We start from the raw sequence: 23,110 nt of genomic DNA on the forward strand, positions 1-23,110 counted from the left end.
GTAACAAAAACTTATCAACGCCCATTCTTGCGGTGGAAATTGATTCTTCGGTTCTAAATTTCTTGTAAACAATTTGTTCAGTTCACTAAGTAAACATGCAAGCGTGTACCATCGATGGTACACGTGGCACGGGACGTGTTAAAAATCAAATGAGAAAAGAAGCGAGAAAGCTTCGAAACGAATAGTCGTGATAAAATGATAAAGATAAATAAGTACGTACGATACGATATAAAATAAGTTCGCGCTGCTGGAACCGCGCGAAAATACCGTCGGACGGTCGTTTATTCGGTTGCGCAACCGCCATTAAATCGCGACTGTCCAGTAAGGCAGTAAACGCTATTATGAAACGGGAACAATAAAGTTTCGCTGAATAATGCCGAGCATCGTTGCCCGATGATCGCCATCGGCCGATCCCCCCCGTACATATTTTCCGGCGAGGAAAAAACCGTAATTGCCCCACGCGTTCCCCATAGGTCAGCCGGATCGCGGAGTTGCTAATCGGGCCGACAAGTCGTCGTCGGGACAAATGTCTGCTCGCAGAAAAACCGAGCAGGTTTCTCCTTCTTTTCCGGGGGAGTGTATCTATATATATAACGATTCGCGTCTCTTTGGCCGGAGCCGCGCGGCGACATCCGTCGAATCCGATTAATCAAATCGAAAGATCCTTCCGTGGGTCGCGTTACGAAGCAATTAAAGCGCAGGATTAATTGCGACCGCACGCCGGGAAAAATAAGTCCATAAATTAACGACGCTCGACGGGCTGCCCCCTCGCCAAACATCCTCCCCTTTTCCACCTCTTATCCCCGGGTCCCGCCGATCCGATATACAGTGTGTCCGCGGCAAGTGTATGAAATTGTGTGGGAGTCAATTATTCCGGAGCTATTCGAGACGCGGGGAAGGCTTTCATATCGAAGCCGAGGGTGTCCTCTACCCATGAATCGTCTAAAAAGGGATTACTTCTATGAGGACAGAATCAAATATGACTGAGTGGTAAAAACTGTAAGGTAAGAATCTTAATGCGAAAAGAAGTGGGAAAAAGGGGATAAGATGATACCGTTTGAGACGTCAACTCGCGATGTTTTAGATGCTGCTCGTTATACAATAACTTGTTGTAAAACGACGCTGAAATCGCGCTATGGAAGTTGTTTAAAAAAATGTCTAAAATTACAGTAATGTCTCCCTAATTGACGCTCAGATTGTGCACAAATGTGGACAATTTTGGGAAGAGGAGATACGATTATTCGAGCCTTCCGGCTCGTTTTTGTAGTTACGAATTGTCAACAACTGTGAAAAACGAGCTACAAGGCTCGAATAATCGTATCTCCTCTTCCAAAATTCTCCATTTTTTGTGGACAATCTGAGCGCCAATTAGGGAGACATTACTGTGTAGCTCGATAGAATGCTCTCGGACGAAGTTTCAACGGAACAAACGAGATCGAATGAACTGAAAAATAACGAAGTTTGATTTGAAAAATGAATCTCGACCCTCGTAGCTCTACAATTAATAGAACAAAAGACAGTCTCCGGTAAAAAGTTTGCCCGCTGCCGTTTCATTTCCATAAAAAAAACTCTCCTGTATCTGCAACAGTTCCCAAGATAATCAAGTGTACACACTTCCGGCAGACACTCCGCGTACAGGGCGTCGAGGAAATAGGTACTCAAACTTCTCGGTAGCATACCGTGCTACATTTCTAAAATTAAAAGAGGTCATCTAAATCCACGTGTAAAAACTTCGCTTCGCAGAACGTAGACTTTCGTGCAGCGAAAATTTACTTAAGCGTGTGTCTTGGGAAAGAAAAGTTTTCACACCTTTCCAGCCGTTCAAATCATTCCGGCAGTAAATTGAAAATTTTCCCACTGTTATAATTCCACAAACGCGAATCGTGCAACATAAACTCTGGACTCGTTGTAAAGCTCGAAACTCGTGATTAATTAATGTAAGATATTTTAGCACGATGTTACGGGTGACGACTGAATACAGTAAAGCCGAGAACTGCAGTTTTCAATCTTTAACGGTACATATCGCGGCGAAAATCATTCTATTGCTTTTTTATCGTTGTTTATTTATATATCAAATAAATACTTTTGTTTTATACTTGCTATAAAAATCTTTAGCACCCGATTTCTATTCGTATAAAAAATAGTTCGGTCCCGGCGATATGTAAACTCGAAATACTTCTGGACCGTTAAATGCAAAATTGAAGTTAAAAATTTAACATTGATAAATTTTATTTGCGACTGAATCTGTTACAGATTTGGAGATCGAAGCTTCCACTTTACAATGGCGCCCTAGAATATTGCATACGATTTTCTCGTGTCGCTCCTTTCTGGTCCATGAAACGACTAGCCGAACGAGGTTCGGCCAGCTATTTCCTCGTCACCCAGTACATTCGCCTCTGCAACCCCGAGCGAGCGCCGACAATCTTTTCTCTTGCCACGGATAACTTATTGCCCAGACTACGCACTATGCATTTCCGAAGCGATTAAGCTGTTACCCGACTTTTTTTCCGCCCCTCGTCCCCCACCCATCGGCTTACTACGCTCGGAGGGAACTTCGGAAAACTCTCATAGAGAGGAGTTTTCAACGGTGGATGAAGGGATCGCAGCGGGTGAGTCGAGAGCGGGGGGAGGGGAGGGAGATAACGAATTCATTCTTATCTCCTTTCATCGTATAATTACGATCTCGCAACAATAACGCAGTTCGAACGGCCGAAATATTCGCCGAGCTGTTTCCCACCCCCGTTCGACGTCCCGAGACGCTTTCTCGGAGAACGTTTCATTATCGGCGCGGCCACGATCGAGCGTCGCATTCTTCTGCACAAGGCTGCGCTCGCGAGCAGACAAAAGGTGTGCATGCCCGTGTTTCGCTAAGAATCCGCTATGCAATCGCGAATGTGAAAGTTAATCTTTTACGATCCGTTGCAAGTTCGACCCGGCGACAGTCTTCTTATCTTTTAGTACCGTTTCCAGCATTATCCGCGAGCGAAATACGCCGATGATATATTTTTAGCGCGCCCAGAACTAGGCTTTGCAAACTGTGCTTTCCCTTCCCGGTATCCTTGGACAACGGTTTAGACACAGAAACGTTTATCCGCTAAATGGGCGCGGCAGTTTCGTTGCATCGTTGAGCGTGGCTAAAGGGCTGAGTCAGGAAATTCGAGGGAACGTGACGTTTTTTTCTTTTTTCTTGAAAACTTAGGTACTTTTTATGATAATCGTATCGAGTATCTTACAGTCTCGAATCAATTCGAAGGGAAGTAATGTCTCCCTTATTGACGCTTGGATTGAGCACAAAAATGGACAATTTGGGACGAGGAGATACGATTAATTTGAGTCTTGCGCCTCGTTTTTATAATTACCGATTCGTAATTAAAAAAAGGAAGAAGCTGCTTCAAATGATCCGAGGAACCCGTCATTTCCGGATTGCGAGACATTTTTGGGACACCCAGTATTATCAAAGCTCGGGTATAAAATATTGTTGATAGTCTGACTGCTGCATAAGTCACAAGACTCAATTTCATGTAGTGCATTTCATGCACTATATGTCATATAAAATAGAAATACTATAAGTCAGAAAAGTTAATTCAGATTTACAGTTGTAATGGCTTCGAGTGCGGAGGGTTAATTATCAGTCAATGACGATGGGAATGACAGAAACTGTTTTTAAAAAAGAAGATCAATTGACACGTGTTTCTTTGATGTTCTTGCGCGCCACTAAAAATTATAGCTATTTAGGATACTAAAGTTACTTGCAACATTCTGTTCCATCCTTGGAAGATAAATCCATCCTCGGTTCCGTTCAGAAGAAAGCGCAATTGTACTATACAACTGCAAGTACCTCGAACTTCTGCGACAGTTGGCATCTTACTAAACGCAAAATCCGCGAAGCAAAGCGTTCGCGCGACAGAAGAGAGGCGAAACGGAACGAAAAGGCGAGCGAATTCTGTAGGTCAGGAGTTTCGGCAGCCAATTAAACAGTTCAGAAGCAAGTTCTTGCTGTCGGTGTTGTACAAAACGAGCCGACAAACTCATCGACAGCTTCGCGAAGATTCGCGAAAGATTGCAACCCGGAGGCGACGGATCGGGACGCGGTTCGATGGCCAAGTTTTCGTAGGCAGAGCGGAACAGGGGCGGGGGTGACGGAAATCGCTGACTGCAAAATAACCGGCGTCGGTGAGGGACCGCGTCGCTTTCTTTATGTGACACAAAGTAGCACTTTGCCAAATGACCCGAGTCTCTTTGGGGGCGCGGCAGCCGCGTTCGACGTCGCGGTAGTCGCGAACGGAAATTCGTTCCTCCGAGATTGGAACCGCCCCATCGGTTCCCTTGTATCCGCGCGCACGAGTTCCCGAGAATGGGCAACGTTAATTTCGAGGGTCGAAATAAAAAATCGGGAGATCGATCGACGCTCCTGGCCGAGTACACTCGTCGAGCACCGAGCGTCTGCGAGGGTAGACAAAGCGATTTTCATAATAGCGAGCGGAATCGGGGGAAGAAGGTGGCACGTTTTCGAGACGTTCTTTCTCGGCGACGCGCAACGGTGACTTTCCACAAAAAGTTCCCCACAATCGATAAAGTCGTACGATTTTCATGAAAACCGGCACCCTTTCTTTTTTTATCGAGACTCCCAAATTAAACATGCTTTTTAGCTCGGTTTTTGTTTTTTCCATTTTATTGCTTCACTGTAATTATACGGGGTGTCCAGAAATATATGCTATGTAAAATAAATATGTACTAAATATATATACTAAATAATATATAATAATAGTATATATAATATTATATAATATAATATATATAATAAATATATACTATATAAATATACATATATGTATACTATTATATTCATCTTTATAACATATATTACAATGGTGGAATGTTAAACAAATGGTTCCTTTAAAAATAAATTTAAGCTTGACACATTAAACATGTCACAATCCTCGAGATATTACGGAGCCCGAGAATTCGTCAACTTTGACGATCTATATATCCCAGTAACGATACATCTCCTGCACGATATTTAAAAATGATTTTAATCAAAAAATTTCAAACGACGTTCGATGCTCCGAAATGCATTTTCGGGGAAAGGTACCATTGCGCGATGTTTCAGGTTCAATTTCCACCCCGGAAAAACGTAACGCTTCGCTTTACGTCCGACGAGTCCAGGTGTCTGGCACCGTGTATACATATATCTAGTTTATAAATATTAAACCGAGGGTATCACAGGACCCCGGGAAGCTATCATAACCTTAAGACGTCGGGCTGTGCATTGAAGGGGGATCAGCAGGATTTGCGAAGGGCATCTCTCGTTCCACGATATTACCCCTTATACTCGAAGGCTTACACTCTCTTACACGCTGCGGACATCTACACAAGCGTGGCGCTATCCATAAAATTATGCCCGCCGAGCCGATTGATTTTCGAGAATGGAGGAGATTCGAGGGGTGGTCGCGTTCGCGCGATTCCTCGAGGGATGAAGCTACAAACGATTCCAAAATCGACTGAAGATGTTTGGGTAGAGTCTGAGCGAGCGTTGCAATAACTACAGTAATGTCTCTCTGATTAACGCTCAGATTGTACGCAAAAATGGACAATTTGGGAAAAGGAGATACGCCTCTTCCCAAATTGTCCAGTTTTGTGCACAATCTGAGCATCAGTTGGGGAGACATTACTGTGGTTTGCGTCACGTTCAGAATAATCCTAATCATATTGTCAATTTTTGCAGTGGTATTATACGGAGCATTTGGCAACAGTTACAGGCAAAATGGGACAAGGGTTAAAATATTGATATTTCGCCTTTGTTTTACATTGTTGTTAGACTACGAATTTCATGCATCCGAAATATTTGTTATCGTTCGCAATTTTATACGGTCGAATGTCTAAATAAATCTGATGACGATTTTATAATCTTTGGAACAGAAGTATTAAGGAAGGAATGACATTTGATCGATTGCGACAAAAATAAGTAGCTGGAATTTGACGCAATCAAAGGATTGCAACGATTAAAAATCCTAAAGAAAATATTCGTAAATAGCTCTTGTCCCTTACGACGCATGCAGAACATTTGCAGTTTTCACAATGTATTAACGCATGTTTGACACACGTATGATAGCAGATTAAAGTTTGAATAAAATATCCGACGATAGAGAGAAAGCTTGTTCGAGAAGAAACGTCGTTGTATCGTTGTAGCATGTAATGTGCAGTAATCGTTTGATCGCAGTCGAAACGATCCTCCATCGTCTGCTTAAAATTTTTAATTAAAAAGTTCTAGTCCAGTTTGGCCGAACCGAGATGGTTAAAAAAAATTGCCAACTCCAAGCTCTTTCAGAAACTGCAGGCTCTGTCCGGCGCTTGGAAAGTCGCGGGTTCCATAGGGCCGTGCCATTCCTCCGAGCCTATGAACCTTTAACGCTATCCCTTAATGTAGAATTCGTGTATCCAAACGCCGAGTTAACGACAACTTCAACAGGGAGAAAGAAGCTCCACGGGTCGGAAGGTATATTAACGAGAATCCTCGCAGAGCGCGAGACACTTCGAAGAGTCTTGGTAAGTTTCGTTTGCGCCCCCATGCTCTTCGACGTCGCGGAGACGCGCGCGGCAGGGGTTAACCTGCCACCCCCTCTCCCTCCCACCATCGCGGCCGTGTATACGACTTCTCGTTATTAATTACTCGAAAACTCGAGGCCTGTCAACGGGAATCAGCCCGGGCCGCATACACCCATCAAAACAACCCCGACACGAATCTCGTGCAATCTAGCACGGATTTACGAGGCCCGCGGTCTTGGTAAATGGTTCGGTCGACCGGCCTATCATTTTTCAGAGGCCCTCGGATAATTTTTCAAAGCCGCCCTTTTGCTCGAGCCTCGAGCCCCCGCGACCAACAAACACAATTAAAAAAGCATCGCGATTGGGTGCCACTTTAAACTTCAGTTCGCGGAAAGTTACAAATAAGTGGAACAAGTGCACTCGGCTTCCTTATTTTACTTTATCTTTTAGTTCATGTTTCACAGGGTTAAATTGACGAATACGAAGAAAGAAAATATCTCCGTTATTATAGTTTTACGATGTCTTGTTGACTCTCAGCCGTCGCTCGTGTCAATTTGACACAGTTTTCACGGATACTTAACCAGTTAGCTGTGTTCGACGAGTTTACTCGTCATGGTGGCATTATTTTGTGTCTCGACGAGTATATTCTCATCGGATCGTAAATTGGCATAACTATACAAAACAAAAACGTGATCGCGAGAGAAACATTTTTCACCGCAGTTAAAGAAAAATGGTCCGCAACGAATCGAAATGCAAACGTGACTCTAAATCGCCAGATATTTCTCGCGGAAACGAGCAGCGTCGCGGCCGTTGGAAGACGCGACAGCGAACAAGAGAAACAAGGACAATGCTTTCTCAACGTCTTTGAAAGCGAAGCACGTTGCACGGAAAACACGGTCGAAACAAAGCGACACTGGGGACCGGCGGCGGGGGGCGGAACAGAGCGAAGAAGGCGGCGAGCATCGGGGAGAAGAGCAACGTAGCCGGAAAAGGTGCAAGGATCCTCGGCCAATTTACCATAAACTCAGAGGTTTATGGAGGGAAAGTAGCCGGATATTACCAGAAGAAGCGCGACGAACGCGAGCCGCGGTATCGCGCCACTGGATAAGAATATTAGACGAGGAAAAAGGGGAACAAACGTTTGGCGGATGAAAAAGGGATGGGATGGGGCGAAGGTCGCGGCCATGGGGGGAGGGAGGTTGAACAACGGAATTAAAACTGCTGCCTCGTGTATTTGCTCCTAGCGCGGGAAACCGTAAACTTGTGCGTCGTCTCGCGACCCACCCCCGCCTTCCCTCGTCGAGAATTTATGAACGCTTTATTTAATTTGGGATCAACGTTTCGCCAACAGCCTTTATTCGTAACGGTACGACGACGCGAAGCTGCGATCTGCGCGTGCGACGACCACAGTTGATAATCGACGATGTGTTTGTTCTTGGGATGTTTTCGAAATACAGTAATGTCTCCCTAATTGACGCTCAAATTGTGCACAAAAATGGACAATGTGGGAAAAACGAGCCACAAGGCTCTCGAACAATCGTATCTCCTCTTCCAAAATTCTCTATTTTTGTGGACAATCTGAGCGTCAATTAGAGAGACGTTACTGTACAGTAAACTCTTTTAGAATTGCCGAATTTCGGATTCCTGTGAATTTCCCTGTGCTAATCGTACGCCTATGTAATTTAATGCTACGTCGGTGCTAAGGATCGCCGGAGTCGATCGAAGAACGCGACGTGGATCCTTTGACTCGAATTCCCGGAAGACAACACAAAATTATCTGTTCACGTGTGAATCGGGTAAGAAAAACCGCCGCTGCCCTTTTCAGCCGACTGCCCCGAGTTTCTATAAAAACGAGGCCGCGAGGCCCGAAGAATCGCGACTTAGTATTCTCAGATCTGCCGGTTTCAATACAGACTTGCGAATATTTCTGGGAGAAATTACTGTAATTGTTATTAGAATTGTGAAACATTTTTTGATCTGCAGGAAGCGTTGCTACTTGTCCAGAAAGAGTACTCGGTATCATAGTCTCGGACATCTTTTCAATTTAGTTTCTTAATATTTGTTTAAGAATGCTGAGTTGACAGTCAATCGTCGGTATTTGTATGCGTTTCTTCTTTTATATTCGAAATGATATCTTCAACATCATGCTGCTAATGAAAATATCAACCACGTTCTGCAGCTTATGAATACATGAATTCTTTCTAACGGTAGGTAACATCTAATCGCACAGTAGATTCTAATCATGGAACGATCCTCTGGGATTGTCAACGACCCCAAAAAATTTTCAATTTATCTGCAAACGTGTAAATAAATACTAAAACGACTTTACTTTATAAGGGAACAAGAATGAAACCTTTTTTACAAATTTGTATCGAATTCTCGATCTTTTAATTATTAAAATTTTTATTTTTGGTCCATCCCCCCTCCCCAATGTTTCTTATGAAGAAAAATAGAAGGGGTTCGTTCTAGAGTTAAACAAGAAATGTACGTGTCTTCGTATCTCATTAATGTCCAGTTACTTTACAAAAAAGACGTTTGTTCGAAGAAAATGTAATATAAAGGCTTCGTAGCGCATTGGTTTTATTCGGTAGAATAATCTAGTTCGGCTTTCGAACATGTCGCTAAGGGTGAAATGTCTTGCCATGAAAATTCCGGAACTGCGGATATCTTAAACGAGGCACCGCATAGAGAAGATCGACCAGCCGAAAGACAACAGTTTATCTCGATCGGTGATTTCGAATGCTCGACGAAGGACCGCAGCAGGGTTAAAAGGGGGCGCGAACCCTCACCTGTGCTCGTTACCATCGAACGAGTGGTCGCGTTAAGGGTTCGGAAGCGCCCTTCCTTCGCCCGGCTCTCCGCATCGAGCAGCCTCTGTTTCTTTTCTTTATCTCGCGGAGGCAGCGGCGATTTCGCGAATGGAGTCTCGTCGCGTAGGCGAAGGGTGGAGCAACCCTTTTAATTCCGCGGCAGCCGGCGATCGAATCGCGTTCCCCCGACGCTAACGATTACGACAGAAGTTTCCGTTCAGCCGCGAATAAAGCGCTCCGTTTCTCTTTTTTCTTTTCCCTCGAATCGAACCGAAAGTCTCCATCTAGGCTCGCGTGTAACGAGCCGAGCGATTAAGGAATTGTCCGTGACGAATGACCAGGTTCGACGCGAGATCCCGCGGAAGAATGTTCGCCGGCGCAAAAAAAAAAAAAAAGAAAAAGCTCGAGGCACGCAACCGCCGATAATAAATCAGAATTTTTCGTCCAGCCCGGCGCGGCGCGGCGCGGCGATGCGGGTGAATGCCGAAGGGCCGACGGAGGGGTCGGAGGGCTGGTCCGTACGCGGTCGTCGTCTACGCGGTCGAAAGATATCCGAGGGGTTGAAAAATTAAACAAAAACAAAGGGGCCCGCGCGCGATCACAATGAAGGAAATAAGCAGCCATTGATAACGCGCCGCGCGAATCAAGAACCCGCGCCGGCCGACAATGGAACATCAGAATAGGCATTATACCCGGCGTAGACTCAATTATTTTAAGCCACTTTTGTGCCACGCTAATGAAGCGAACAAAGCGGAATATTAAACCGACCGCCAATCCTTCCTCGCTTATCTGTCGCCCCGACGCGGCTACGTTTGCTCCTACGTATAATCCCCGACTTCGCGGGCGAACGATCGATACGAGTTAATCTTTTCCGCAGCCGCGATCGCAGTTTCCCGAAAATGAGTCAGCAGCCGGGGATTCGGCGCAAGTGCCTCGCAAGTGCTGGCTCCTCGTTAACCAACTCCTGCGGATCGCTCGTTAAATTACCGGTGTAGACCGTAATACAATTGTTGCGTCGAGTCTGCGAGCGTTGCCGCCGCCGGATTACTCGGTCGCGAGTCGAAATGAGTTTGTACAAGTTCGTGTTTATGAAGACGAGTAACTTCATTAAAATCGTCGAATCCGCTGGTTTCTATCGCGTAAATTCTAAATTCGATCGACCGAACGTGCGCGCGTTTTATTTGTCCGCGCTTGGGCGTCGTTTCGAATTGTGCGCGCAGCGTACCTACGTACGTGTAACCCTTTAACACTTGAGTCACGTTTCGTCGTCGCTACCACGAGCGTGAAAAATACTCGCACGATTTTACTTGACCAAGAATGCGTCGATCGCAGTCGATGTCTTTTTTTGCTGCAGTTGTTTCATTGTTTCATAACGTTCGGCATTTGCTCTTCGAACGAATAATACTACTATGGTTTATTGTTTTTTGCGTTAGCACATAATCTGCGGGTCCACAGATCGAGCTTTATTCGCGTTTAACGGGGGGAGGGGGGCGTTCTGCTGGCAAATTGCGTTTTGTATAAAAAATAACTAATAATTAAGTACGAGAATCACAAATTTAAAAATGGGGAAAACTGTTTTCCTTAGTTGCGAAGGGGTTAAGTTGTACAATAAGATATAAGTTTTAACGTAAGATCATTTGCACAAAGACTAAAATGAAATGATAATGCGGTCATCGACATGAACAATAAACCCTTTGGCGAATAGATAGTTGGACCAGTATATAAAGCGAGAGACAGTGAAAGTACTTTTGAGAAAACCGCTTTCAGTATATACAATAATATTTTTGGCAAACCATGTTTTTCTTTCCTTCAGAATTTTTTGATTTCCAGGGAAACGATGCGCCACGGACGCAAATTTACACGAAAACAATTAATAAATTTCTCCTCATCGTCTACTGAATGGCGAAAAAGTGTACGATATGCGTCCCCACTTTTTCTTTTCAACAGCATCGTGCGCGCTCACAGTCTTTTACGCCTGTCTCGGCGATATATTAATTTCGTTTCATCTTCATCCAAAAGAATGGCTATGAAAGCTAATTCTTTTATTGAAAACGACATTTTCTACACACGTACAATTTCCTGCGCTGAAGCGGCGTTGCGAACGGAATGCGTCATTGCACATAACAAAGGGAGAATCGTGAAAGCTTGTGCTCACATATTAAATTCGCTTGTTTACATGTGTAGTATATACATTTAAACAATCGAATTTATTTAAATATTTTTATTTTTATTTGTATATCTATATATTTTTATTTTTATTTATATATTCATATATTTATTATATTATTATATTATTATATTATTATATTTATATACAGTAATGTTTCTCTAATTGACGAAGATTTTGCAAGGACCGAGCACGATCCGAGCATTGCTTATGAATGCTTCAGCCCTTAAAAGAAAGCGAAACAGAACTTTTGAGAACGTCTACTATTTTACTTTCAATTACGTGTACGTTCTGTTCCGTAATATTCGATTTTATCAGATTAATAAACCGAGGCGATTTATCGTAGTCAATCAAATATAAATCTTCGATTTCCTTCATCGGATTAATAAAACGTTTCAATCGCTATGTACATCGGTAAAACTCGATCCCGTTTACAATGAACGAATTTAATTAAAAAAACGAAACAACTGAATTTTCTGCCTCGGATGAATATAATATAAAATCATTTTGTTGTGCATCAAACTGATAAGATGGAAACATTTTATTGCAACGCAACGAACGGACAAGAGAGAAATATCTGATTTTACGTATCGCATTAATAAAACGGAATGTTTTTACGCAACAAATTTCGTAAAATGAAAATATTCGATTCGTCGAGCCTGTGCCGTTTACCAAACATATTTTGTCCGAGCTCTGCGCATCGCCTATTGGTTGTTTTTTTTCTGAAACTTCGCCGATCTCCGGCTTCGAGCATCGTCATCAAAAGACGATTGCTACCGAGTGGTATTCGAAACGGATACTCGGATATCGAAATCGACGGGGCCCCGTAATTACATATTGAACTTGATTGCTCGCGTCCCAGGTCGGCTGGCATGAGCAGTTAGGGCCATTAGTATCGCCGCCAAAGCGAAAGACATCTCATAAATGTTTCATCGTTAAATATAACGCGAGAAATGGAAGCGGGGGCCTGGGGAGACGGTACGGAGGATATTCACCGATTCCGTCGAACGTTACGAGGCGATCCCCTCGATGCCAGTGACTGGTTTGGAACGGTAAGAGGACTGACGGCGCGATACTACTTAAGAAGTCATCGTACGCCGGTGTAATTTCTCCGCGGGGTGACTCGGCGGATTCTTTCGACTCGGAAGAAACCAGTTTCTTCCGCGCCATCGAACCTCGTGGCCCTCGCCGTCTCCCTCCGCCCGAGCCCTAACCGGAGAAATATCGAAAGGTACTCTATCGAAAAATTTTCGTGCTCGACAGGAGAGCGGGCCGAGCCGCGCGTACATCGCGAACGGGCGAGCGGAACGCCGCCTGATTGCCGTGCGACGGTATTTACTGCTTCGTAAGTTGCTTGTCGGTAGCAAGACGCCTTGAAAACCCTCAGGAAAACCTTGTTAATTAGACGTCCAAAGTAAAGCGCGAGACGCAAGGCGGCAGCGGGCTCGGAGAAGAGAAATAGCGGAGACGTTCTCAATGCCGGGACCCCATAGACATGACTTTAATTCCGGGAAGAAGAGCGACGTCTTCGAGGGAAAATCCCTCCTGTCTTTCTATCTCTCTCTCTCTCTCTCTCTCTCACTCTTTCTCTCTCGCTTTCTCCCAGTGCTCTCCATCGAGAGAAGGCTCCCGTCGACGTCATCCTCTTCGTCGTCTTCGTCCGCGTCGTTCCCGTCGTTTTGAATAGCACGCATAATGGCATTCATCTTTGGGTCTTCTTTTGAAAAAACTTGTCGGCGGTAAAATCGCGAACAATAGACCGTGCCGCGTGGTCATAATATTACCGGCGCGGATCAGGTCCCACGCAATCTACACACGAAAACATAAGCTCCGCGCGGTGAATACTATTTTTTACCGGAGGCCGGTGTTTGCATGTCGAACGCGCACGGACGCTGCCGGCGGCGTGTTGCGACGGCATCGAACCAACTCGGAAATTGCGGTGTGCGTTTTCCGAGGGACGTCCGTGCGAAAATAAAAATTTTTAATTGAAAGGGAAGCTTCGTTACAGCGGTCATCGTTAACGCGAACTCGGTTTTCCAGATTTACTTCATTACCTTTCACGATCACCTTCGTTGATTAGCGCTTCTTCGATCTTAATCGTTTCTCTGATAGCAGGAGACAATTTTTGTTTGTTCTTTGCCGACGATTACTTTTATTCCTAGCCTTGCGTAACGGAAGAACAAAATTGTTGTTTCTATGTGGAAGAAATTAATAATGTTCGTAGTTGGTAGATCGTGCGTGAAAACTTTATCGCGAGCCTGGCTCGTTGTCATAGCGCGAGGGAGTTAAAATTGTTATATCCCGTTCTAAAATTATTTTTATATTATCAAAGTTTAGATTTTAAATCCTATTAAAAGTATAACACTGTTGCATGAGTCACATTTTATACGTAAAATGCACTTTGTCGTATAAAATGGAAATACTGTAAATTCGAGAAATTATTTTAGATTTACAGTTAAAATGGCTTCGAGGGCAAAGGGTTAATAGTTCCTCCTGCTTTTGAACGTACAAAATTATAAGAAGATATTTCGAGCGTATCTGCTAGTCTTCATACATTTATAGCATTTGCAAAAGGAACTAGAATTTTCGTCTCGGAATTCGGATTGTAGTAAATAACCTACGGAAGTAGAAAATTGAATAATGATCCGCAGTCATTGGATCACAAATGATCAAACACTTAACACTGAAGCTGACCGAAAATGACTGGTAAAAATGACCGATAAGAATGACACTTCTCGTCTTAAAACTGTTAAAATTCTAAAGGTTCTTTCGTAAGAAATAATCGAACAAATTTGTTAATCGAAGGATATATCACAATAAAAATGAGAAGAGGTCTAAACAAATTCAATCTTGCTATTTTTACAGTAAAGCGACACAAGTTTTTTAGTTTTAGTGCTCGTTAAGTTCAGTATTGGTAACACCTTTCTCTTTTTTCTTACAACATAGGACATCGAACAGCATATCCGTATCAATTTTTACAAACGTTTCAACATTCTTCGAAACTACGTTACACAGTAGAACAAATGCCAAGCGATTGCTTCATCGATAATAAAAGAGTAGACACGACCGTGTGTAGCCAAATAATGGACAAGTTCCGAGTTACGATTGACAGGTGCTCCAACTATCCTATTCACTAAATAACAGTGTTTCACTTTTCCTCGGGATGCCATTAAGAATCTCTATATCTTGACCAGACTACAAAGAACGTCTCAAAAAAAGGGGGAAAAAAATGTTAATAGAATTACAAGACCCTAGAATAATACCAGAGACTAGAAAAAGAAAGAAATAGATTAACACTTAGCGCTCCGAAGGCTCCGCTACCGAGACATTTGTCATTTTTTCCGTAACTCCGAAGGCTCCGCTGCGGAGCCGAATATTTTTAGCATACGTTATCGTCGGCGTTAGCAATTGTCATCTGTAGTTAAAACATGCTAAGTCTGTACCGTTACGATTAAGCCATTTTTTAATCTTTTCGATGGTTAGCAACATGGAGAAAAATAAATATTATAATGAAAGAAAAACATGAAAAAAAAGATAAAGAATTACATATTCCAGATAGAATACCTTTTAGTGTATTGCCACAGGTCATTGGAAAAGAAGGAGAACATTGTACCCTTGTCGACCTTATCAAAAATAAATAACCGACTAAAGATCGTCCAATAGCAGAACCGCACAGGTAGGCAGTACCGACGGTTGCCCGTCGGCAAAAACAAACGCGCCGCGCACGGGTCATCTTCTTTACGGGAATAAATTAAAGGGAGGTTTAAAGAAGACCTTGCTTAAAAAGACGCGCCTTTTAATTTACTCGTCAGACAGGATTTAATTAGCCGGTTTTTTGCTTCGCTCATCTGGCCGTTCTCGCGCGTTCACGATTTACGAGCGTGTCGATAAAACCAATGGCCGTGCATTAACATAATGTAATACTTGTGCTATCGCGCGCTGCCGGAAAACGTGCAGGACGAAAATAAAAGAGGGCACTGGGAGAACGTTCGCTGTAATAATCGCGAAGGGTGAGATCGCTGGCTGGCCGGCAGCGAGGTGGGGGCAACGAGGTAAAAAAGGGTCGGCGAAAGAGAAAGTGGTAGGTGGAGAAGGTACAAATCGGCCGTGAAATCCAAGATTCCTGGCCGCCGGTTCTCCGAGCAGAGGCGACGAAATGAAGAGACCCCCCCGTACCACCCCACCTCGTTGATACGATAAACACCGAAAATGACAGCAGCCGACTCCCCCCGCCGTCTTTCTCCCTTTTTCCTCCCTTGACGCGCGGGCTCCGGCTCCTCCTGTCTTCCCTGGGCTCTTCGAGTTAATCACGTCAGGCAGGCAGACCCTCTGATTAAAACGGGCCTCCATCCCTTCTTATTATTATTGTTATTAGAGGAACCGAGTGCAGGGCACTCGGGGAATCGCGCCCGGATAGACGGGATAACTCGTCTCTCTCGGGTGTGTACGTGAACACGAAGACAAGCCCGGCCGCCCCGGTGTATGCACACCTTCTCCTAATCGTCAGAATTTTCGAGATTATTAAATGGCTGACGAGACCGGGAATGAATCTTGTTTCGTCCGCTCCTTAATTAACTTTCCTCGCCGCGCTATTAATCGTCCCGGCAAATATATATCGTTCCATTCGTTCACGACCGACGGTGCAGCGTCGATGAGTTAGTCCGTGTCCCGGTCACGAGGAAAACGATTTATTCCCATGGCTGCGCCCGCCGCTTTCGTATGCCGTTTGCTTAGGAGAATTCCGGAACCATGCGGATTCTCAGACTAACGCTTTCGTGGCTCGTTTTACAAACGGATAGATTGTCTTTCTTATTCGAAATGATTCGATTGAACGGTCCAGTCGATGCGGATTTTAATATCTTCGGCAGCGTAAGCGATTTTACTTGTACGAACGATTGCGACATTCTTTCGTTCAAAAGCGGTGTTTTTAACCAGTTAAGTGTGTTTGTATCTCTAAAAAGCTGAAAATACCGATTTGATTCGGCGAAAATCGGCAAAAGGATCAACGGAAACCTTTGAAAGAACGATGTCGCTCGGCTGTTCGATTCAAGTAACATTTAGCACGTAACACACTCGCAATTTGTTTCAGCAAGTGTTCGGACACGGCCCTAAATCACGATCCGGTGCAGAGGCACGCGGCTCGGTATCGACGAGGCGAGTATCGGCTCGCGGTAAGAGAATCGCAGGAATTCAGAACCGGTCGTAACGAGGCACCCTCGTAGCAAATTACAAATGGCATCGTCGAGTCCTGACGGAAGAGGACTACTGTCGTGTACGACTCGGAACGGGTCCTTCTGCGCCACATAGCTGCCGGACGATCGGATTGCCGGCCGAAGGATGATCCGGTTTCACGGGATAATCTATCCTCCGAGCGACCGATCATGCTAATAAAGCCGCCAGCTATAAGTAACATGGAACGATCGTAAATCCTGTCGGGGCTTGGTGAACACATGGGCACGGAAGAGCGAGAGCGAGAGCGCGCAAGTGCACCGACAGTAGCGTAACCGCGATATACACGGCTGCGATATCCCGAAGCCGAGAGAAGCGGCCCTCGAACCGATTTGACAAATGCGCGACAGCGTTGCGAATAGTCACCGGGATTGTAATATTCATTATTTTCCGTGTAGCGCTCGTTGCTACGAGCGGAGACGAGATGTCTCGTGTCCCGTGATGGACAGCTTCGTCCGCGGCGACGGAACGACGTTGCTTCGACCGTGGTTTCCGTCGAACCTACCAACCGTCCGGAATTTATGTAACTCTCGTCGTTCTCGTTTCTCTATTATTCATCCGCAGACGGTGGATTAGAACGTCGAACGCGTACGCCGCGTATAAAAGAATACAGTAATGTTTCTCTAATTGACGCTCAGATTGTGCAGAAAAATGGGCAATTTGGGAAGAGAAGACACGATTGTTCGAGACTTGCGATTCTTTTTTATAGTTACGATTTTTACGAGTTACGAGTTACGATTTTTATAGTTACAATTGCGCTTTCTTGTGAACGGAACCGAGGATGGATTTATCTTCCAAGGATGGAAACAGGATGTTGCAAGTAACTTTAATATCCTGAATAGCTATAATTTTTGGCGGTGCGCAAGAACATCAAAGAAACACGTGTCAATTGATCTTTTTTTTAAAAAACAGTTTCTTTCATTTCCATCGTCATTGATTGATAATTAACACTGCGCACTCGAAGCCATTGCAACTGTAAATCTGAATTAACTTTTCTGACTTATAGTATTTCTATTTTATATGACATACAGTGCACGAATTAGGGAGAAATTACTGCAGCTTGATAGCTCGGCATTCTGAGCAATAATTTTTACCAAAACCCTTCGTCTCGAACTTCGGTTTTCTTACAACTCTTCCTCCAATGACCATCAGCACCCGCTGCGGTAAGCTCCATCGAGCAGGAAAAGTCTTCGATTTCATCGGGACAATCCACCAATCAAGGTATCTAGCCGACGTCTCTCACCTGCCAAGCATTTCCCAACCCGAATCAAGACCTACCATGCCCAGTACCACTCGAAGTAGAATTCCGTGTCGGCTCGAGGGGGCATCACCGGGAACGATGCACTCGATTACGCCATTGTGCGGCGAGCACGCAGGTGTGCAACGGGCTGGCAGATCGAATTATCGTCGCGGCGCGCGGGGAAACTCGTCGAAGACGTTACGTAAGGTCGTGGCGAGAGAATGAAAAAGAAGAAAACGGAACGAACGGGAGTGAAAAGAAGGGAGAGCATAAAGAGAGGGAGAGAGAGAGAGAGAGAGAGAGAGAGAGAGAGAATAAATCTCCGAGACTCGGGCAGGAAGAAGGAAAAGAAAATAACGAGTTCGCGCCGCGTCCCAGCGCGTTGCGAAACGACTCGTCGTAGCCGGCGCGCGGCTCGGCGCGGCGCGGCGCGGCCGGATGATTGCCGGCCCCCATAGGCTAATAGCGGTCGCGGACATAACGAAGGGTTATGTGGATCACGAGTTTGTTATTGGCTCGCTTAATGACTCGGCCGGCCGTTCTACCTGTCTGCAGCCGGGGTCCGCGGCGCGGTCGCCAATCTGCCGTGAACGCCGATATAACACGGCTCGGCGAGCGTGGCGTATGCCGTGCCGCGCGCCGTGATCCGAATACATCCCCGTGCAAAATGGATCGGGGCAAGGCGGAATTTCAATAACTATCCGCGGACAAGCGGCGCGGCGAGTTCCCCAGCGTTCCATCGAATTTTTCGCCGAATTTTTCCCCGATCGAATCTTCCTCCCTTTTGGCCATTGGTCGCGCGCGTCACGCCGGACAGCGAGCGGAATCGGGCGCATTGTCCCGGCAGCGTTCACCGACAGCAATTCGCTATTAGCAACGACTGTCCAAGGCCGATTCTCGGCCGACCAGTTCTTTATCTCGCACCGATCAATCGGCACGGGCAGTGGAGTCGGTGCGCGGCCGAGGATAGATAGGGCCGCGTTACAAGCCGCACGCGACCGATTAGACGTCTTAACCTCGCGGCAGCCAGCTCCGCTGACTCTAACGAACTCGTCGGCAGACGGCCGCAGTTCTGTTCCGCGGATATTCCGAATGCCTGCTGTTTCGTCTTAGGCCCTCCCCATAACGAAAAGAACAAGCTTGGGATCGAGGTCAGGTGCACTTGCCCCCTAGCCTGACACGCTGTACAATTGCTGTCGTGTGGCACTTTGGGGGCAAAGCAAACCACAAAACTCCTTACACGGACGCGGAGTTAAGACTGGGTCTTCCGTACCCAGCCTAATGAACGATGAGCGAAGGCGGCGATTTACCCACGTTCGGACCCCTCGTAGGTGTTCCGTCGGGGGGTAGGTACTAAATTTCTTGTGTATGCCAGATCTGGCGAGGAAACATATCTGCGCCACCTCCGCGGTGGCCAGATTCGCAATAAATGTCAGGTGCATTACTCGTCGATGCACCGAATATGGACGACGTGAATAACATAGACGACGTCGACATAGCAGAAGATTGTGTATGAGGAAATAGTTGTTCGATGGAAAAATAAGGAATAGTGCCAAAAACAGTATTCTGGAGGATTTCGAAAGAAAGATGGATCAAGTAGGCTGTAAAATTGCCGATAAAATCGAAATGGAACAGATTAAGAGAAGAGTTACATGAACAATCAGGGAAAAATACAGTAATGTCTCTCTAATTGACGTCCAGATTGCGCACAAAAATGGACAATTCGGGAAGAGGAGATACGATTATTCGAGCGTTGCGGTTTATTTTTGTAGTTATAAATTGTCCACAATAATAATCGTATCTCCTCTTCCCAAATTGTCCATTTTAGTGGACAATGCGAGCGTCACTAAGGGAGACATTACTGTAGTAGCAATGGAAGGTGCGCCAGGAAACAGAGAGGCAATTTAGGAGAAAGGTCGGGAACACTGTTTGAGGAAGGAAAGAAGAGGCCAAATTCAAAAGTCTAGGTTTCCCAAAAAATGTTGCAGATGGGTCAGTGACGAAATACAAGCTTGAAATAATAACGAGATACAGGCTAAGCAATAACTCGTAAACGATGCCTCGGAGAAAAATTTTGTAAAGGAAAAAATTGCTTCGAATGGCCTCAGTAATCTCTAATTACCCGGAAGTACCATAATTTTGGGACGCCCTGTACATTAATTGTAAATAAAATGCCACGACGCGAGAGAAACAGAGAGGTTCGCAACGATACTTTAATCGACAAGATCGGCACAAGAAACGAACGTAATTAGAAACAGGTCGACTCGTGCGCGAAGTGCAATATGTGGTAAGAAAAAAATTGTGGATTTAGATGTTCCGTACCTAATATAGGAACTATAGGAATCTGGTTGTCTAATCTCTGGAATGACTATTCGTCTCGATCAAGGGGTCTTGTACTTCGTGGACCGATACGACGCGATGCCTGCCACTCGTTGGTTACTCTGTACGGAATGTTCGGAGATTTGAAACGTTTCCGGGAAGCCCCCGGAGATAGAAAGCGCGAGATAGACCGGATTAATAAACGAAATCCTAGGTGTCCAAGAGCAGAAATTCAATGGGATTCCACGCGATGAAACGACGGCGGAGCGAGTTGGAATGACGGAACCCGGGGCGCGCCGCTGAAAATTTCGCCCGGGTATTGTAATTTCATTCCCCGGAACCGTGCGATAGTTTCCGTCGGAGTCGATTCACGCGATATTCCACCGTCTGCGAGGGATTTCGAGAGCTTCCCGTCGGGCGAACTAATTTGTTGTCCGGCTGAAATTACAGGTACCCGCGTACCCGTGTTCCCGCAACGATAATAGATATCACGCGGCGCGAACGTGAGAACGCCCGGCTTCGCCTAACGCGCCGTATAATCACCGCATTTATATACACTCACCATTGATATTAGCCGGGGATTGATCCACGCCTGCTGCATGTTGTCGTCGAGGTACCGCTTCGCTATTCGGGCGATGTTTTCGTGCGGCTCTTTCTTCGGCGGCGGGACGACGACGGGCGGGGCATCAACGTTCGCATTGTTTCTGGAACAAACGCGTGAACAACACGTGAGCATCGAACGTTTCTGGGAACGTGACCGCCGTGAACAAAACGGACGTGGGCGTGATCACCGCCGACGACAGCGATCAAGACGCTCGTCCGTTTCGTCCTCGTCTTCATCTAGTGGACAGTGTTTCCACTTGCCGGCGTTACAGGGCCTTCCCTTGCATCCTCGCTACACCCTAAACGGTCCACAAGCTGAAGTAGGTAATAGAGGGGATTGCCGATTTCCCAACTGTAGTATGAATATAATAACTTTTTTTAGACGATGGAGCTAAGCTACTTAAGTTTCTCTGAGGAGATGAATTTTGGAAAAGTTGCGACTCTCTCGTCAAGAAGCTATTTTCTCGTACATAAACATCAAAGAAAAATAAAACGAATTGAATACTCGAATACCCCTAAACGGTGTACAAGCTGAAGTAGATAATAGAAGGGGGATTGCCGATTTCTCAATTGTAGTATGAATACCATAAATTTTTTTAAACGATGGACCAAGCTACTTAAGTTTCTCTGAGGAGATGAATTTTGGAAAAGTTGCGATTCGTCAAGAAGCATGCCATATGGTAACACTATTTCTTACCATGCCAATCGCAATAACCGGTCTTCCATTTTTCATTTCCAAATTGTTGAATTCGAATAATTGAAATTAATTAAATCAAATTATGAATTCCTTCGTTCGTGTTTACAGTATAATAGAAATAGCGAAAGTCCATCACTTTTGCCATTCTTGCCGTTCTTATAAAGGAACGCGCATTAATAATTTTTGGACCGTACGATTGTAGCGTTACCATAACGATTACGGTAATGTCTCCCTAATTGATGCTCGGATTGTGCACAAAAATGGACAATTTGGTAAAAGGAGATGCCATTATTCGAGCAACTCGTTTTTATAGTTACCGATTGTCAACAATTATAAGAACGAGCCGCAATACTCGACTAATCGTATCTCCGCTCCCCAAATTGTCCATTTTTGTGGGCAATCTGAGCGGCAATTAGGGAGACATTGCTGTAATCGGAATGTTGGAAAGAAGCTAAAGAATTTTCAGATCCGCAATAATCGTTCGCAACGCGATAGCGCGGATCGATGTACAGAAAATATCGGTGTAACGTAAATTCTTCGAATCATAGCTCACGCGATTATCCGGCTGCAATCGGCTTGCCCGAAAGCTCGGGAATAATGAATGCGTATTATCGACGTTTCGAAACCTCCGCTTACAAATTCATAATAGATCGATGAGTCTGTGCCATGTTAACGAGACAACCTGGACATCCATTAACGACAGATGCCGATCGATGCGGGAAAATCTGGAATCTCGGCAGTGACAAACCGAGGACCGGTGGCGTTCTCCGGTCTACCTTGGCAAATGCTATTATTTACTTCGATGAGTTATTAACGCGAACGACGCGCGACGGAGAGAGCGGCAATCCGCGCGCGGGACCGCCTGTGGCTCGGGAGAGCACCAAATTAACGGTCTCCCGTGCCCCGGCAATGCATCAAACCGAATCTATTGTTCGACCGCCACACCACCACCGACGTCACCGACCATCGCCGCTACCAGATTGTCCGTCGCGCGTGCTACACGCTGGAACAGTTCGCAATTAGGACACCGATAACAACGCGTATCGCGGCTTTGCGAGATCATTGCGCCACGCGGACACCGTTTGCGGGACCTTGATTGGTTTCGCGTGCTCGACGTCATCTGAGTTCATCGATCTGCGAATTATTCGGAAAAACCGACAACGCTATTTCACGCAATTACCGCTCGAATAACTCTATTCGTTTAACCCTTCGCACTCGAACCTGTTTCAACTTTCAATCTCAAAATTGTTTTTCTGACTTACGAAGCACGTACAGTAATGTCTCCCTTACTGACGCTCAGATCGTACACTAAATTGGGTAATTTGGGAAGAGGAGATACGATTATTCGAGCCTTTTTAGAACACAAAAAAGTTAAGCCAACAATTTTTTCCTATGGTTACATTCAAATTTAAATTTTCTAGTTTCGATTCCGTTATCCCCCTACTCTGCGATATTGTGTCAAACAGGTTGTAAAGATTTGGAACACGATCTAATGAATA

General features: G+C 45.2%; 1 protein-coding gene across 1 annotated transcript in view; it reads right to left on the reverse strand.

Annotated features, from left to right (window-relative positions):
• The window catches only part of LOC117224800 (uncharacterized), a 610,978-nt gene that overhangs the window by 431,254 nt on the left and 156,614 nt on the right, over nucleotides 1-23,110 (reverse strand). Inside the window, exon 3 of the mRNA XM_076524388.1 lies at nucleotides 20,874-21,015. Within this exon, the coding sequence (XP_076380503.1) occupies nucleotides 20,874-21,015 (142 nt within the window). The remainder of the gene's footprint in view (nucleotides 1-20,873; nucleotides 21,016-23,110) is intronic.

This window comes from Megalopta genalis, chromosome 9 (assembly GCF_051020955.1).
Source record: "Megalopta genalis isolate 19385.01 chromosome 9, iyMegGena1_principal, whole genome shotgun sequence".
Classification (NCBI taxonomy): Eukaryota; Metazoa; Arthropoda; class Insecta; order Hymenoptera; family Halictidae; genus Megalopta; species Megalopta genalis.